At 55.3% G+C, this 18220-nt stretch overlaps 1 protein-coding gene across 1 annotated transcript in view; it reads right to left on the minus strand.

The window, feature by feature from the left end:
* The window catches only part of rsph1 (radial spoke head component 1), an 84826-nt gene that overhangs the window by 37586 nt on the left and 29020 nt on the right, over nucleotides 1–18220 (minus strand). The window contains exon 3 of the mRNA XM_041211933.1: nucleotides 12337–12442. Within this exon, the coding sequence (XP_041067867.1) occupies nucleotides 12337–12442 (106 nt within the window). The remainder of the gene's footprint in view (nucleotides 1–12336; nucleotides 12443–18220) is intronic.

Below are 18220 nucleotides of genomic sequence, written 5' to 3' on the forward strand. Positions count from 1 at the left end.
CTTGTCACTGTGTGACTGACTGACCCCTCGATAATGCGTCCCTGTCACTGTGACTGACTGACCCCTCGATAGTGCGGCCCTGTCACTGTGTGACTGACCCCTCGATAGTGCGGCCCTGTCACTGTGTGAATGACTGACCCCTCGATAGTGCGGCCCTGTCACCGTGTGACTGACTGACCCCTCGATAGTGCGGCCCTGTCACTGTGTGACTGACCCCTCGATAGTGCGGCCCTGTCACTGTGTGACTGACTGACCCCTCGATAGTGCGGCCCTGTCACTGTGTGACTGACCCCTCGATAGTGCGGCCCTGTCACTGTGTGACTGACCCCTCGATAGTGCGGCCCTGTCACTGTGTGACTGACCCCTCGATAGTGCGGCCCTGTCACTGTGTGACTGACCCCTCGATAGTGCGGCCCTGTCACTGTGTGACTGACCCCTCGATAGTGCGGCCCTGTCACTGTGACTGACTGACCCCTCGAGAGTGCGGCCCTGTCACTGTGTGACTGACCCCTCGATAGTGCGGCCCTGTCACTGTGTGACTGACTGACCCCTCGATAGTGCGGCCCTGTCACTGTGTGACTGACCCCTCGATAGTGCGGCCCTGTCACTGTGTGACTGACCCCTCGATAGTGCGGCCCTGTCACTGTGATGACTGACCCCTCGATAGTGCGGCCCTGTCACTGTGTGACTGACCCCTCGATAGTGCGGCCCTGTCACTGTGTGACTGACTGACCCCTCGATAGTGCGGCCCTGTCACTGTGTGACTGACCCCTCGATAGTGCGGCCCTGTCACGTGTGACTGACTGACCCCTCGATAGTGCGGCCCTGTCACTGTGTGACTGACCCCTCGATAGTGCGGCCCTGTCACTGTGTGACTGACTGACCCCTCGATAGTGCGGCCCTGTCACTGTGTGACTGACCCCTCGATAGTGCGGCCCTGTCACTGTGTGACTGACCCCTCGATAGTGCGGCCCTGTCACTGTGTGACTGACCCCTCGATAGTGCGGCCCTGTCACTGTATGACTGACCCCTCAATAGTGCGGCCCTGTCACTGTGACTGACTGACCCCTCGATAGTGCGGCCCTGTCACTGTGTGACTGACCCCTCAATAGTGCGGCCCTTGTCACTGTGTGACTGACTGACCCCTCGATAGTGCGGCCCTGTCACTGTGTGACTGACCCCTCGATAGTGCGGCCCTGTCACTGTGTGACTGACTGACCCCTCGATAGTGCGGCCCTGTCACTGTGTGACTGACCCCTCGATAGTGTGGCCCTGTCACTGTGACTGACTGACCCCTCGATAGTGCGGCCCTGTCACTGTGACTGACTGACCCCTCGATAGTGCGGCCCTGTCACTGTGTGACTGACCCCTCGATAGTGCGGCCCTGTCACTGTGTGACTGACTGACCCCTCGATAGTGCGGCCCTGTCACTGTGTGACTGACTGACCCCTCGATAGTGCGGCCCTGTCACTGTGTGACTGACCCCTCGATAGTGCGGCCCTGTCACCGTGTGACTGACTGACCCCTCGATAGTGCGGCCCTGTCACTGTGATTGACTGACCCCTCGATAGTGCGGCCCTGTCACTGTGTGACTGACTGACCCCTCGATAGTGCGGCCCTGTCACTGTGTGACTGACTGACCCCTCGATAGTGCGGCCCTGTCACTGTGTGACTGACCCCTCGATAGTGCGGCCCTGTCACTGTGTGACTGACCCCTCGATAGTGCGGCCCTGTCACTGTGACTGACTGACCCATCGATAGTGCGGCCCTGTCACTGTGTGACTGACCCCTCGATAGTGCGGCCCTGTCACTGTGTGACTGACCCCTCGATAGTGCGGCCCTGTCACTGTGACTGACTGACCCCTCGATAGTGCGGCCCTGTCACTGTGTGACTGACTGACCCCTCGATAGTGCGGCCCTGTCACTGTGTGACTGACTGACCCCTCGATAGTGCGGCCCTGTCACTGTGACTGACTGACCCCTCGATAGTGCGGCCCTGTCACTGTGTGACTGACCCCTCGATAGTGCGGCCCTGTCACTGTGTGACTGACCCCTCGATAGTGCGGCCCTGTCACTGTGTGACTGACTGACCCCTCGATAGTGCGGCCCTGTCACTGTGACTGACTGACCCCTCGATAGTGCGGCCCTGTCACTGTGTGACTGACCCCTCGATAGTGCGGCCCTGTCACTGTGTGACTGACTGACCCCTCGATAGTGCGGCCCTGTCACTGTGTGACTGACCCCTCGATAGTGCGGCCCTGTCACTGTGTGACTGACTGACCCCTCGATAGTGCGGCCCTGTCACTGTGTGACTGACCCCTCGATAGTGCGGCCCTGTCACTGTGTGACTGACCCCTCGATAGTGCGGCCCTGTCACTGTGTGACTGACTGACCCCTCGATAGTGCGGCCCCTGTCACTGTGATGACTGACCCCTCGATAGTGCGGCCCTGTCACTGTGACTGACTGACCCCTCGATAGTGCGGCCCTGTCACTGTGTGACTGACCCCTCGATAGTGCGGCCCTGTCACTGTGTGACTGACTGACCCCTCGATAGTGCGGCCCTGTCACTGTGACTGACTGACCCCTCGATAGTGCGGCCCTGTCACTGTGTGACTGACTGACCCCTCGATAGTGCGGCCCTGTCACTGTGTGACTGACCCCTCGATAGTGCGGCCCTGTCACTGTGTGACTGACCCTCGATAGTGCGGCCCTGTCACTGTGTGACTGACCCCTCGATAGTGCGGCCCTGTCACTGTGTGACTGACCCCTCGATAGTGCGGCCCTGTCACTGTGTGACTGACTGACCCCTCGATAGTGCGGCCCTGTCACTGTGTGACTGACCCCTCGATAGTGCGGCCCTGTCACTGTGTGACTGACTGACCCCTCGATAGTGCGGCCCTGTCACTGTGTGACTGACCCCTCGATAGTGCGGCCCTGTCACTGTGTGACTGACCCCTCGATAGTGCGGCCCTGTCACTGTGACTGACTGACCCCTCGATAGTGCGGCCCTGTCACTGTGTGACTGACCCCTCGATAGTGCGGCCCTGTCACTGTGTGACTGACCCCTCGATAGTGCGGCCCTGTCACTGTGTGACTGACTGACCCCTCGATAGTGCGGCCCTGTCACTGTGTGACTGACCCCTCGATAGTGCGGCCCTGTCACTGTGTGACTGACCCCTCGATAGTGCGGCCCTGTCACTGTGTGACTGACTGACCCCTCGATAGTGCGGCCCTGTCACTGTGTGACTGACCCCTCGATAGTGCGGCCCTGTCACTGTGTGACTGACTGACCCCTCGATAGTGCGGCCCTGTCACTGTGTGACTGACCCCTCGATAGTGCGGCCCTGTCACTGTGTGACTGACCCCTCGATAGTGCGGCCCTGTCACTGTGTGACTGACCCCTCGATAGTGCGGCCCTGTCACTGTGTGACTGACCCCTCGATAGTGCGGCCCTGTCACTGTGTGACTGACTGACCCCTCGATAGTGCGGCCCTGTCACTGTGTGACTGACCCCTCGATAGTGCGGCCCTGTCACTCTGTGACTGACCCCTCGATAGAGCGGCCCTGTCACTGTGTGACTGACCCCTCGATAGTGCGGCCCTGTCACTGTGACTGACTGACCCCTCGATAGTGCGGCCCTGTCACTGTGACTGACTGACCCCTCGATAGTGCGGCCCTGTCACTGTGTGACTGACCCCTCGATAGTGCGGCCCTGTCACTGTGACTGACTGACCCCTCGATAGTGCGGCCCTGTCACTGTGTGACTGACCCCTCGATAGTGCGGCCCTGTCACTGTGTGACTGACTGACCCCTCGATAGTGCGGCCCTGTCACTGTGTGACTGACCCCTCGATAGTGCGGCCCTGTCACTGTGTGACTGACCCCTCGATAGTGCGGCCCTGTCACTGTGTGACTGACCCCTCGATAGTGCGGCCCTGTCACTGTATGACTGACCCCTCAATAGTGCGGCCCTGTCACTGTGACTGACTGACCCCTCGATAGTGCGGCCCTGTCACTGTGTGACTGACCCCTCAATAGTGCGGCCTTGTCACTGTGTGACTGACTGACCCCTCGATAGTGCGGCCCTGTCACTGTGTGACTGACCCCTCGATAGTGCGGCCCTGTCACTGTGTGACTGACTGACCCCTCGATAGTGCGGCCCTGTCACTGTGTGACTGACCCCTCGATAGTGTGGCCCTGTCACTGTGACTGACTGACCCCTCGATAGTGCGGCCCTGTCACTGTGACTGACTGACACCTCGATAGTGCGGCCCTGTCATTGTGTGACTGACCCCTCGATAGTGCGGCCCTGTCACTGTGTGACTGACTGACCCCTCGATAGTGCGGCCCTGTCACTGTGTGACTGACTGACCCCTCGATAGTGCGGCCCTGTCACTGTGTGACTGACCCCTCGATAGTGCGGCCCTGTCACCGTGTGACTGACAGTGCGGCCCTGTCCCGTGTGACTGACTGACCCCTCGATAATGCGGCCCTGTCACTGTGATTGACTGACCCCTCGATAGTGCGGCCCTGTCACTGTGTGACTGACTGACCCCTCGATAGTACGGCCCTGTCACTGTGTGACTGACTGACCCCTCGATAGTACGGCCCTGTCACTCTGTGACTGACCCCTCGATAGAGCGGCCCTGTCACTGTGTGACTGACCCCTCGATAGTGCGGCCCTGTCACTGTGACTGACTGACCCCTCGATAGTGCGGCCCTGTCACTGTGTGACTGACCCCTCGATAGTGCGGCCCTGTCACTGTGTGACTGACCTCTCGATAGTGCGGCCCTGGCACTGTGACTGACTGACCCCTCGATAGTGCGGCCCTGTCACTGTGTGACTGACTGACCCCTCGATAGTGCGGCCCTGTCACCGTGTGACTGACTGACCCCTTGATAGTGCGGCCCTGTCACTGTGTCACTGACTGACCCCTCAATAGTGCGACCCTTTCACTGTGTGACTGACCCCTCGATAGTGCGGCCCTGTCACTGTGTGACTGACCCCTCGATAGTGTGGCCCTGTCACTGTGTCACTGACTGACTGACCCCTCGACAGTGCGGCCCTGTCACTGTGTGACTGACCCCTCGATAGTGCGGCCCTGTCACTGTGTGACTGACCCCTCGATAGTGCGGCCCTGGCACTGTGTGACTGACTGACCCCTCGATAGTGCGGCCCTGTCACTGTGTGACTGACTGACCCCTCGATAGTGCGGCCCTGTCACTGTGTGACTGACCCCTCGATAGTGTGGCCCTGTCACTGTGTGACTGACCCCTCGATAGTGCGGCCCGTCACTGTGACTGACTGACCCCTCGATAGTGCGGCCCTGTCACCGTGTGACTGACTGACCCCTCGATAGTGCGGCCCTGTCACTGTGTGACTGACTGACCCCTCGATAGTGGGGCCCTGTCACTGTGTGACTGACCCCTCGATAGTGCGGCCCTGTCACTGTGTGACTGACCCCTCGATAGTGCGGCCCCTGTCACTGTGTGACTGACCCCTCGATAGTGTGGCCCTGTCACTGTGTCACTGACTGACTGACCCCTCGACAGTGCGGCCCTGTCACTGTGTGACTGACCCCTCGATAGTGCGGCCCTGTCACTGTGTGACTGACCCCTCGATAGTGCGGCCCTGGCACTGTGTGACTGACTGACCCCTCGATAGTGCGGCCCTGTCACTGTGTGACTGACTGACCCCTCGATAGTGCGGCCCTGTCACTGTGTGACTGACCCCTCGATAGTGTGGCCCTGTCACTGTGTGACTGACCCCTCGATAGTGCGGCCCGTCACTGTGACTGACTGACCCCTCGATAGTGCGGCCCTGTCACTGTGACTGACTGACCCCTCGATAGTGCGGCCCTGTCACCGTGTGACTGACTGACCCCTCGATAGTGCGGCCCTGTCACTGTGTGACTGACTGACCCCTCGATAGTGGGGCCCTGTCACTGTGTGACTGACCCCTCGATAGTGCGGCCCTGTCACCGTGTGACTGACTGACCCCTCGATAGTGGGGCCCTGTCACTGTGTGACTGACCCCTCGATAGTGCGGCCCGGTCACCGTGTGACTGACTGACCCCTCGATAGTGCGGCCCTGTCACTGTGTGACTGACTGACCCCTCGATAGTGCGGCCCTGTCACTGTGACTGACTGACCCCTCGATAGTGCGGCCCTGTCACTGTGTGACTGACCCTTCGATAGTGCGGCCCTGTCACTGTGTGACTGACCTCTCGATAGTGCGGCCCTGGCACTGTGACTGACTGACCCCTCGATAGTGCGGCCCTGTCACTGTGTGACTGACTGACCCCTCGATAGTGCGGCCCTGTCACCGTGTGACTGACTGACCCCTTGATAGTGCGGCCCTGTCACTGTGTCACTGACTGACCCCTCAATAGTGCGACCCTTTCACTGTGTGACTGACCCCTCGATAGTGCGGCCCTGTCACTGTGTGACTGACTCCTCGATAGTGTGGCCCTGTCACTGTGTCACTGACTGACTGACCCCTCGACAGTGCGGCCCTGTCACTGTGTGACTGACCCCTCGATAGTGCGGCCCTGTCACTGTGTGACTGACCCCTCGATAGTGCGGCCCTGGCACTGTGTGACTGACTGACCCCTCGATAGTGCGGCCCTGTCACTGTGTGACTGACTGACCCCTCGATAGTGCGGCCCTGTCACTGTGTGACTGACTGACCCCTCGATAGTGCGGCCCTGTCACTGTGTGACTGACCCCTCGATAGTGTGGCCCTGTCACTGTGTGACTGACCCCTCGATAGTGCGGCCCGTCACTGTGACTGACTGACCCCTCGATAGTGCGGCCCTGTCACCATGTGACTGACTGACCCCTCGATAGTGCGGCCCTGTCACTGTGTGACTGACCCCTCGATAGTGCGGCCCTGTCACCGTGTGACTGACTGACCCCTCGATAGTGCGGCCCTGTCACTGTGTCACTGACCCCTCGATAGTGCGGCCCTGTCACTGTGTGACTGACCCCTCGATAGTGCGGCCCTGTCACTGTGTCACTGACCCCTCGATAGTGCGGCCCTGTCACTGTGTGACTGACCCCTCAATAGTGCGGCCCTGTCACTGTGTGACTGACCCCTCGATAGTGCGGCCCTGTCACTGTGACTGACTGACCCCTCGTTAGTGCGGCCTTGTCACTGTGTGACTGACCCCTCGATAGTGCGTCCTTGTCACTGTGTGACTGACTGACCCCTCGATAATGCGTCCCTGTCACTGTGACTGACTGACCCCTCGATAGTGCGGCCCTGTCACTGTGTGACTGACCCCTCGATAGTGCGGCCCTGTCACCGTGTGAATGACTGACCCCTCGATAGTGCGGCCCTGTCACCGTGTGACTGACGGACCCCTCGATAGTGCGGCCCTGTCACTGTGTGACTGACTGACCCCTCGATAGTGCGGCCCTGTCACTGTGTGACTGACTGACCCCTCGATAGTGCGGCCCTGTCACTGTGTGACTGACCCCTCGATAGTGCGGCCCTGTCACCGTGTGACTGACTGACCCCTCGATAGTGCGGCCCTGTCACTGTGTGACTGACCCCTCGATAGTGCGGCCCTGTCACTGTGTGACTGACTGACCCCTCGATAGTGCGGCCCTGTCACTGTGTGACTGACCCCTCGATAGTGCGGCCCTGTCACTGTGTGACTGACCCCTCGATAGTGCGGCCCTGTCACTGTGTGACTGACCCCTCGATAGTGCGGCCCTGTCACTGTATGACTGACCCCTCAATAGTGCGGCCCTGTCACTGTGACTGACTGACCCCTCGATAGTGCGGCCCTGTCACTGTGTGACTGACCCCTCAATAGTGCGGCCTTGTCACTGTGTAACTGACTGACCCCTCGATAGTGCGGCCCTGTCACTGTGTGACTGACCCCTCGATAGTGTGGCCCTGTCACTGTGTGACTGACTGACCCCTCGATAGTGCGGCCCTGTCATTGTGTGACTGATTCCTCGATAGTGTGGCCCTGTCACTGTGACTGACTGACCCCTCGATAGTGCGGCCCTGTCACTGTGACTGACTGACCCCTCGATAGTGCGGCCCTGTCACTGTGTGACTGACCCCTCGATAGTGCGGCCCTGTCACTGTGTGACTGACTGACCCCTCGATAGTGCGGCCCTGTCACTGTGTGACTGACTGACCCCTCGATAGTGCGGCCCTGTCACTGTGTGACTGACCCCTCGATAGTGCGGCCCTGTCACCGTGTGACTGACTGACCCCTCGATAATGCGGCCCTGTCACTGTGATTGACTGACCCCTCGATAGTGCGGCCCTGTCACTGTGTGACTGACTGACCCCTCGATAGTACGGCCCTGTAACTGTGTGACTGACTGACCCCTCGATAGTACGGCCCTGTCACTCTGTGACTGACCCCTCGATAGAGCGGCCCTGTCACTGTGTGACTGACCCCTCGATAGTGCGGCCCTGTCACTGTGACTGACTGACCCCTCGATAGTGCGGCCCTGTCACTGTGTGACTGACCCCTCGATAGTGCGGCCCTGTCACTGTGTGACTGACCTCTCGATAGTGCGGCCCTGTCACTGTGACTGACTGACCCCTCGATAGTGCGGCCCTGTCACTGTGTGACTGACTGACCCCTCGATAGTGCGGCCCTGTCACCGTGTGACTGACTGACCCCTTGATAGTGCGGCCCTGTCACTGTGTCACTGACTGACCCCTCAATAGTGCGACCCTTTCACTGTGTGACTGACCCCTCGATAGTGCGGCCCTGTCACTGTGTGACTGACCCCTCGATAGTGTGGCCCTGTCACTGTGTCACTGACTGACTGACCCCTCGACAGTGCGGCCCTGTCACTGTGTGACTGACCCCTCGATAGTGCGGCCCTGTCACTGTGTGACTGACCCCTCGATAGTGCGGCCCTGGCACTGTGTGACTGACTGACCCCTCGATAGTGCGGCCCTGTCACTGTGTGACTGACTGACCCCTCGATAGTGCGGCCCTGTCACTGTGTGACTGACCCCTCGATAGTGTGGCCCTGTCACTGTGTGACTGACCCCTCGATAGTGCGGCCCGTCACTGTGACTGACTGACCCCTCGATAGTGCGGCCCTGTCACTGTGACTGACTGACCCCTCGATAGTGCGGCCCTGTCACCGTGTGACTGACTGACCCCTCGATAGTGCGGCCCTGTCACTGTGTGACTGACTGACCCCTCGATAGTGGGGCCCTGTCACTGTGTGACTGACCCCTCGATAGTGCGGCCCTGTCACCGTGTGACTGACTGACCCCTCGATAGTGGGGCCCTGTCACTGTGTGACTGACCCCTCGATAGTGCGGCCCGGTCACCGTGTGACTGACTGACCCCTCGATAGTGCGGCCCTGTCACTGTGTGACTGACTGACCCCTCGATAGTGCGGCCCTGTCACTGTGACTGACTGACCCCTCGATAGTGCGGCCCTGTCACTGTGTGACTGACCCCTCGATAGTGCGGCCCTGTCACTGTGTGACTGACCCCTCGATAGTGCGGCCCTGTCACCGTGTGACTGACTGACCCCTCGATAGTGCGGCCCTGTCACTGTGTGACTGACTGACCCCTCGATAGTGCGGCCCTGTCACTGTGACTGACTGACCCCTCGATAGTGCGGCCCTGTCACTGTGTGACTGACTGACCCCTCGATAGTGCGGCCCTGTCACTGTGTGACTGACCCCTTGATAGTGCGGCCCTGTCACTGTGTGACTGACTGACCCCTCGATAGTGCGGCCCTGTCACTGTGTGACTGACCCCTCGATAGTGCGGCCCTGTCACTGTGTGACTGACCCCTCGATAGTGCGGCCCTGTCACTGTGTCACTGACCCCTCGATAATGCGGCCCTGTCACTGTGACTGACTGACCCCTCGATAGTGCGGCCCTGTCACTGTGTCACTGACCCCTCGATAGTGCGGCCCTGTCACTGTGTGACTGACCCCTCGATAGTGCGGCCCTGTCACTGTGTGACTGACTGGCCCCTCGATAGTGCGGCCCTGTCACTGTGTGACTGACTGACCCCTCGATAGTGCGGCCCTGTCACTGTGTGACTGACTGACCCCTCGATAGTGCGGCCCTGTCACTGTGTGACTGACTGACCCCTCGATAGTGCGGCCCTGTCACTGTGTGACTGACTGACCCCTCGATAGTGCGGCCCTGTCACTGTGTGACTGACTGACCCCTCGATAGTGCGGCCCTGTCACTGTGTGACTGACTGACCCCTCGATAGTGCGGCCCTATCACTGTGTGACTGACTGACTGACCCCTTGATAGTGCGGCCCTGTCACTGTGTGACTGACTGACCCCTCGATAGTGCGGCCCTGTCACTGTGTCACTGACTGACCCCTCGATAGTGCGGCCCTGTCACTGTGTCACTGACTGACCCCTCGATTGTGCGGCCCTGTCACTGTGTGACTGACTGACCCCTCGATAGTGCGGCCCTGTCACTGTGTGACTGACTGACCCCTCGATAGTGCGGCCCTGTCACTGTGTGACTGACTGACCCCTCGATAGTGCGGCCCTGTCACTGTGTGACTGACCCCTCGATAGTGCGGCCCTGTCACTGTGTGACTGACCCCTCGATAATGCGGCCCTGTCACTGTGTGACTGACTGACCCCTCGATAGTGCGGCCCTGTCACTGTGTGACTGACCCCTCGATAGTTCGGCCCTGTCACCGTGTGACTGACTGACCCCTCGATAGTGCGGCCCTGTCACTGTGTCACTGACTGACCCCTCGATAATGCGGCCCTGTCACTGTGACTGACTGACCCCTCGATAGTGCGGCCCTGTCACTGTGTGACTGACTGACCCCTTGATAGTGCGGCCCTGTCACTGTGTGACTGACTGACCCCTCGATAGTGCGGCCCTGTCACTGTGTGACTGACTGACCCCTCGATAGTGCGGCCCTGTCACTGTGTGACTGACTGACCCCTCGATAGTGCGGCCCTGTCACTGTGACTGACTGACCCCTCGATAGTGCGGCCCTGTCACCGTGTGACTGACCCCTCGATAGTGCGGCCCTGTAACCATGTGACTGACCCCTCGATAGTGCAGCCCTGTCACCGTGTGACTGACCCCTCGATAGTGCGGCCCTGTCACCGTGTGACTGACCCCTCGATAGTGCGGCCCTGTCACCGTGTGACTGACCCCTCGATAATGCGGCCCTGTCACTGTGACTGACTGACCCCTCGATAGTGCGGCCCTGTCACTGTGTCACTGACCCCTCGATAGTGCGGCCCTGTCACCGTGTGACTGACCCCTCGATAGTGTGGCCCTGTCACTGTGACTGACCCCTCGATAGTGCGGCCCTGTCACTGTGTCACTGACTGACCCCTCGATAGTGCGGCCCTGTCACTGTGTGACTGACTGACCCCTCGATAGTGCGGCCCTGTCACTGTGTGACTGACCCCTCGATAGTGCGGCCCTGTCACTGTGACTGACTGACCCCTCAATAGTGCGGCCCTGTCACTGTGACTGACTGACCCCTCGATAGTGCGGCCCTGTCACTGTGACTGACTGACCCCTCGATAGTGCGGCCCTGTCACTGTGTGACTGACCCCTCGATAGCGCGGCCCTGTCACTGTGTCACTGACTGACCCCTTGATAGTGCGGCCCTGTCACCGTGTGACTGACTGAACCCTCGATAGTGCGGCCCTGTCACCGTGTGACTGACCCCTCGATAGTGCGGCCCTGTCACTGTGTGACTGACCCCTCGATAGTGCGGCCCTATCACTGTGTGACTGACTGACCCCTCGATAGTGCGGCCCTGTCACTGTGACTGACCCCTCGATAGTGCGGCTCTGTCACTGTGTGACTGACTGACCCCTCGATAGTGCGGCCCTGTCACTGTGTGACTGACCCCTCGATAGTGCGGCCCTGTCACTGTGTGACTGACCCCTCGATAGTGCGTCCCTGTCACTGTGTGACTGACCCCTCGATAGTGCGGCCCTGTCACTGTGTGACTGACTGACCCCTCGATAGTGCGGCCCTGTCACTGTGTGACATAGCCCTCCGTCTTGCCTGTCTTTTTTGCCTCACAATAGACACTGTGTCTGACAACGTTCTCGCTGCAAAAACATCTTTCTAACTCGAGCTGCAAGTATGATGCTGTTTCTTCCCAGCACAGTTTGTAGAGACGAGGAAAGTATTTTTCATATTGGCTAAAATATGAATGTGTTGTATTGATTGAGGTCAAGATGTATGTATCTTCACTTCAATCAAAAGGACCAGCTTGGTCCAGTAAAATACAGCATAGGTTGTATCTTGTGCTGTGATGGTTTAAGCAGGTCCCTATATTCTGTACTGTATAATAATGAAAGGATGGGAGTGAATTACCTTCATATCTAGATCCATCTGGATAATAGAAGGTTCCATTGCCGTGTTTCTTGTTCTGCATATACTCCCCTACATAACGTGCTCCATTCTTAAACCTGTATGTTCCCTGTATTATGAGGAAATAAATGGAAAAAAGATTGGCACAAGTACAGCTCCTGAGTGGAGGCCACAATCTGCATGTAAGTGAGGGGTTTCACCTCATCACTGATAAGGCAACACCACAAGACATGGCAGCTGTCAGAGCTGTCCCCAACCAACATCAGGTACATTGTAGAGGGAGATGTGACTGATGTTGCCCTATATAAAGCAGGGGCTTCAGGCTAATTGCAGTACCCCAAAATCTGCACCTGTGGAGACCAACTCATGCAGCAGACAGCAAGAATTAAACCTCAAACCTTCTCGCTTGCCACGGCCCAGCACCTGTCCCTCACTCTAGCCCCCAGTCCTGGGACAAAATATTTACAAAGGTGGAACAGTGATAAGGTGATTCTGTTTAAAACATGAAATCTTGTCCTGCAATTCTTCCCATGGGTCGTTGGGAAATTCACTTTCTTTTTAAAAGTTATTGATCTTTATGGGGATTGAAATACCTGTCTGCAAATCCTTACTTTTTATTCTCACTCGCTCTGTCCTGCTTTAGAACCAACCTTTCCCAGCACAAATTGCACATTTACGCTGAAAATTCTATTTGTAAATTCATTGCCATTTGCACAAAATGACCGACCACCGGACGGAGCTGCGTTACCGACCGACCGCCGGACGGAGCCGCGTTACCGACCAACCGCCGGACGGCGCCGCGTTACCGACCGACCGCCAGACGGCGCCGCGTTACCGACCGACTGCCGGATGGCACCGTGTTACCGACCGACTGCCGGATGGCGCCATGTTACTGACCGACCGCCGGATGGCACCGTGTTACCGACCGACCACTGGATAGTCCCATTTTACTGACCGACCGCTGGAGGGTGCTGTATTACCCGCTCAACAAATCAAAGTGCTTTTATGATTCTCAGTCGGTAAATGCCAGTGATGTAACTGTACTGGAACAGCTTGGCCAAGGGCACGGCAAGTTCTGAAGAACAAGTCTTCAGCACCAATGCCGGAATGTTGTCAGGACCCATAGCCTTTGCAGTATCCAGTGCCTTCAGCCGTTTCTTGTTATTGCGTGGAGTGAATCAAATTGGTTGAAGACTGGCTTTTTAAGCCAGTACGTAGAAGGTCCTACAAGAGAGGGGACGGTCCTGGACTTAATTTTAGGGAATGAAGCCGGGCAGGTGGTAGAGGTATCAGTGAGGGAGCATTTTGCAGATAGTGATCATAACTCTGTTGGATTCAAGGTTGTTATGGAAAAGGACAAGGATGGGCCAGAAATCAGAGTTCTAAATTGGGGGAAGGCCGATTTTAATAAGATCAGATATAATTTGGCCAGAGTGGACTGGGAGCAGCTACTTTTAGGTAAATCTGCATCAGAACAATGGGACTTATTCAAGAAGGAAATAGGGAGAGTACAGGGCCAACATATTCCAGTAAAGGTAAAGGGAGGGACCAACAAATCCAGAGAACCCTGGATGTCGAGGGATATACAGGATTGGATAAAGAGAAAAAGGGAGGCTTATGGCAGATACCGAGGGCTCAAAACAGCGGAAGCCCGAGGGGAGTATAGTATGTGTGGGGGGAAATTATAAAGGAAATTAGGAGAGCAAAAAGGGGACATGAAAAAACATTAGCAGGTAAAATAAAAGAAAATTCAAGTTATTTTACAAGTACATTAAAAGTAAGAGGATAACTAGGGAAAGAGTAGGGCCCATTCAGGATCATAGTGGTAATTAGTGTGCGGAGCTGGAAGATGTAGATAGAGTTCTAAATGAATACTTTGTGTTGGTGTTCACAAGTGAGAGGGACGATGTGGGTATGGAAATCAGGCAGAAGGACTATGATATAATTAAAGAAATTGGCATAGAAAGGGAGGAGGTTCTAAGTGGTCTGGCAGGCTTAAAAGTAGATAACTCTCCAGGCCCGGATGATATGTATCAAAGGCTGTTGAGTGAGGCAAGGGAGGAGATAGCAGGGGCACTGGCAATAATTTTCAATATTTCTCTGGCCACAGGAGAGGTGCCAGAGAACTGGAGGACAGCCAATGTGGTACCGTTATTCAAGAAGGGAGGAAGGGATAAACCAGGGAACTACAGGCCAGTCAGTCTAACCTCAGGGGTGGGGAAACTATTGGAAGCAATTCTGAGGGACAGAATTAATCTACACTTGGAGAAGCAGGGATTAATCAAGGACAGTCAGCATGATTTTGTTAAGGGGAGGTCATGTCTGACCAATTTGATTGAATTTTCCGAAGAGGTGACCAGGTGTGTAGATGAGGGCGATGCATTTGGCGTAGTCTACTTGGACTTCAGCAAGGCCTTTGATAAGGTCCCACATGGAAGACTGATAACGAACGTAAGAGCCCATGGGATCCAAGGCAATTTGGCAAACTGGATCCAGAATTGGCTGAGTGGCAGGAAGCAGAGGGTGATGGTCGAGGGGTGTTTTTGTGACTGGATGCCTGTGTCCAGTGGGGTTCCACAGGGATCGGTGTTGGGTCCCTTGCTGTTTGTGGTATATATAAATGATTTAGACTTGAATGTAGGAGGGTTGATCAGTAAGTTCGTGGATGACACAAAAATTGGTGGAGTGGCAAATAGTGAGGAAGATAGCCTTAGATTACAGGAGGATATAGACGGGCTGGTCAGATGGGCTGATCAGTGGCAAATGGAATTTAATCCGGATAAGTGTGAGGTGATGCACTTGGGCAGGACAAACAAGTCACGGGAATATATGATGAATGGTAGGACCCTGGGAAGCACCGAGGATCAGAGGGACCTTGGTGTGCATGTCCACTGGTCCCTTAAGGTAGCGGGACAGGTAGATAAGGTGGTTAAGAAGGCATATGGGGTACTTGCCTTTATTAGCCGAGGCATAGAATATAAGAGCAGGGAGGTTATTCTGGAACTGTATAAAACACTGGTTAGGCTACACTTAGAGTATTGTGTGCAGTTCTGGAATCTGCATTACAGGAAGGATGTGATTGCACTAGAGAGAGTGCAGAAGAGACTTACCAGGATGTTGCCTGGGCTGGAGAGTTTTAGTTATGAGGAGAGATTGGATAGACTGGGGTTATTTTCCCTGGAGCAGAGGAGATTGAGGGGGGACATGATTGAGGTGTATAAAATTAAGAGGGGCATAGAAAGGGTAGGCAGGAAGGAACTTTTTCCCTTGTGGAGGGGTCAATAACCAGGGGGCATAGATTTAAGGTAAGGGGCAGGTGGTTTAGAGGGGATGTGGGGAAGAATTTTTTCACCCAGAGGGTGGTGGGAATCTGGAACTCACTGCCTGAAAGGGTGGTAGAGGCAAAAACCCTCATAACATTTAAGAAATATTTGGATGTGCACTTGGCATACAAGGCTATGGGCCTAGTGCTGGGAAATGGGATTAGAAAAGTTAGGTACTTGTTTCACCGGCACAGACACGATGGGCCAAAGGGCCTTTTTCTGTGCTGTAGACATCTATGACTCTAAGTATGAAATCTTGCATTTTGGCAGAACGGATGGGGAACATAAACCATTCATATTAGAGGAAATTAACATAGAGAGAGAGGAGGTACTAGCGGGTTTAGCGGCCTGAAAAGTGGATAAATCTGCAGGCTCAGATGAGATGTATCCCAGGCTGTTGAGGGCGGTAAGGGAAGAGATATCAGGGGCCCTGACAGTAATTTTCAAATCCTTTCTAGCCACAGGTGAGGTGCCAGAGGACTGGAGAACTGCTAACATTGTCCCATTATTGAAAAAAGGGAGAAAGGGATAGACCAAGAAATTACAGGCCAATCAGTCTAACCTCAGTGGTGGGGAAGTTACTAGAAAGAATTCTGAGGGACATAATATATCTGCACTTGGAGAGACACGGATTAATCAGGGATAGTCAGCATGGATTTGTTAAGGGAAGGTGTGTTTGACAAATTTGACTGAATTTTTTGAGGAGGTATCAGGAGTGTTGATGAGGGTTATGTATTTGATGTGGTCTACATGGACTTTAGCAAGGGTTTTGATCCAGTCTCTCATGGCAGACTGGTCAAGAAAGTAAGAGTCCATGAGACCCAAAGCAAAGTGGCACATTGGATCCAAAATTGGCTGAGAGGCAGGAAGCAGAGGGTGATGGTCGAGGGATGTTTCTGTGACTGGAAACCTGATTCCAGTGGGGTTCCGCAGGGCTCGGTGCTGGGGCCCTTGCTGTTTGTGGTGAACATAAATGATTTGGACTTAAATGTAGGGGATATGATCAAGAAGTTGGCGAATGACACAAAAATTTTTAGAGTGGTAAATAGTGAGGATGATAACCGTAAACTGCAGGAGGATATCAATGGTCAGGTGGGCAGAACAGTGGCAAATGGAATTCAACCCGGAAAAGTGTGAGGTAATGCGCTTGGGGAGGGCTAACGAGGCAAGGGACTACACTATGAATGGTAGGACCCTGGGAAGTACTGAAGACCAGAGGGACCTTGGTGTGCATATAGATCCCTGAAGGCAGCAGCACAGGTAGATAAGGTGGTTAAGAAGGCATATGGGATATTTGCCTTTATTAGCCGAGGCATAGAATACAAGAGCAGGGAGATTATGCTGGAAGTATATAAAACGCTGGTTAGGCCACAACTGGAGTACTGAGTGCAGTTCTGGTCAGTACATTATAGGAAGGATGTGATTGCACTGGAGAGGGTGCAGAGGAGATTTACCAGGATGCTGCCTGGGCTGGAGGGACTGAGCTATGAGGAAAGATTGGATAGGCTGGGGTTGTTTTCCTTGGAGCAGCAAAGTTTGAGAGGGGACCTGATAGGGGTGTATAAGATTATGAGGGGCATAGATAGGGTGGATAGGAAGGCACTTTTTCCATTAGTAGAGGGGTCAATAACCAGGGGCCATAGATTTAAGGTAAGAGGTAGAAGGGTAGAGAGGAGTTGAGGAGAAATATTTTCACCCAGAGGGTGGTGGGAGTCTGGAACTCACTGCCTGAAAGGGTGGTTGAGTCAGAAACTCTCGTAACATTTAAGAAGTATTTCGATATTCACTTGCAGTGTCACAGCCTCCAGGGCTATGGGCCAAGTGCTGGAAAATGGGATTAGTGTAGTCAGATCTTTGTTGACCGGTGCGGACACAATGGGCTGAATGGACTCCTTCTGTGCTGTAGGCATCTATGAGTCTATTCAGCTCTTCGAGCCTGCTTTGCCATTCAATAAGATCATGGCTGATCTGATTGTGGTCTCCATCCACTGAATTCACCTTGCTGTCTGCCCCTCATAACCCTTGACCCCCTTGTCTATCCAAAATCTGTCTAACTCAGCCTTGAATAAATTCAATGATACAGCCTCCAGTGCTCTCTGGGGAAGATATTTTCACAGGCTAATATCACTTTGAAAGAAAACACTTTGAGATCTCTGATTCTTAAACTGTGTCCCCTGGTTTGAGTCTCTGCCATAAGTGGAAACATCCTCCGGGTATCGACTCTATCAAATCCCCTCAGGATCTTATATATTTCAATAAGATCATCTCCCATTCTTCTAAACTCCAATGGGTATAGGCCCAACCTGATCAACCTTTCTTCACAGGAATCAGTCAAGTGAACCTTCTCTAAACTGTTTCGAATGCAATTATATAATTTTTCAAATAAGGGGACCAAAACTGCACACAGACTCCAGACGTGGTCTCACCCAGGTCCTGTACAGCTGCAGTAAAACTTCCCTCCTTTTATATTCCATTCCTCTTGCAATAAACACCAACATTCCATTTCCCTTCCTAATCACTTGCTGTACCGGCAAACAAACCTTTTGTGATTCATGTACCAGGAC

This window comes from Carcharodon carcharias, chromosome 18, assembly GCF_017639515.1.
Source record: "Carcharodon carcharias isolate sCarCar2 chromosome 18, sCarCar2.pri, whole genome shotgun sequence".
NCBI lineage: Eukaryota > Metazoa > Chordata > Chondrichthyes > Lamniformes > Lamnidae > Carcharodon > Carcharodon carcharias.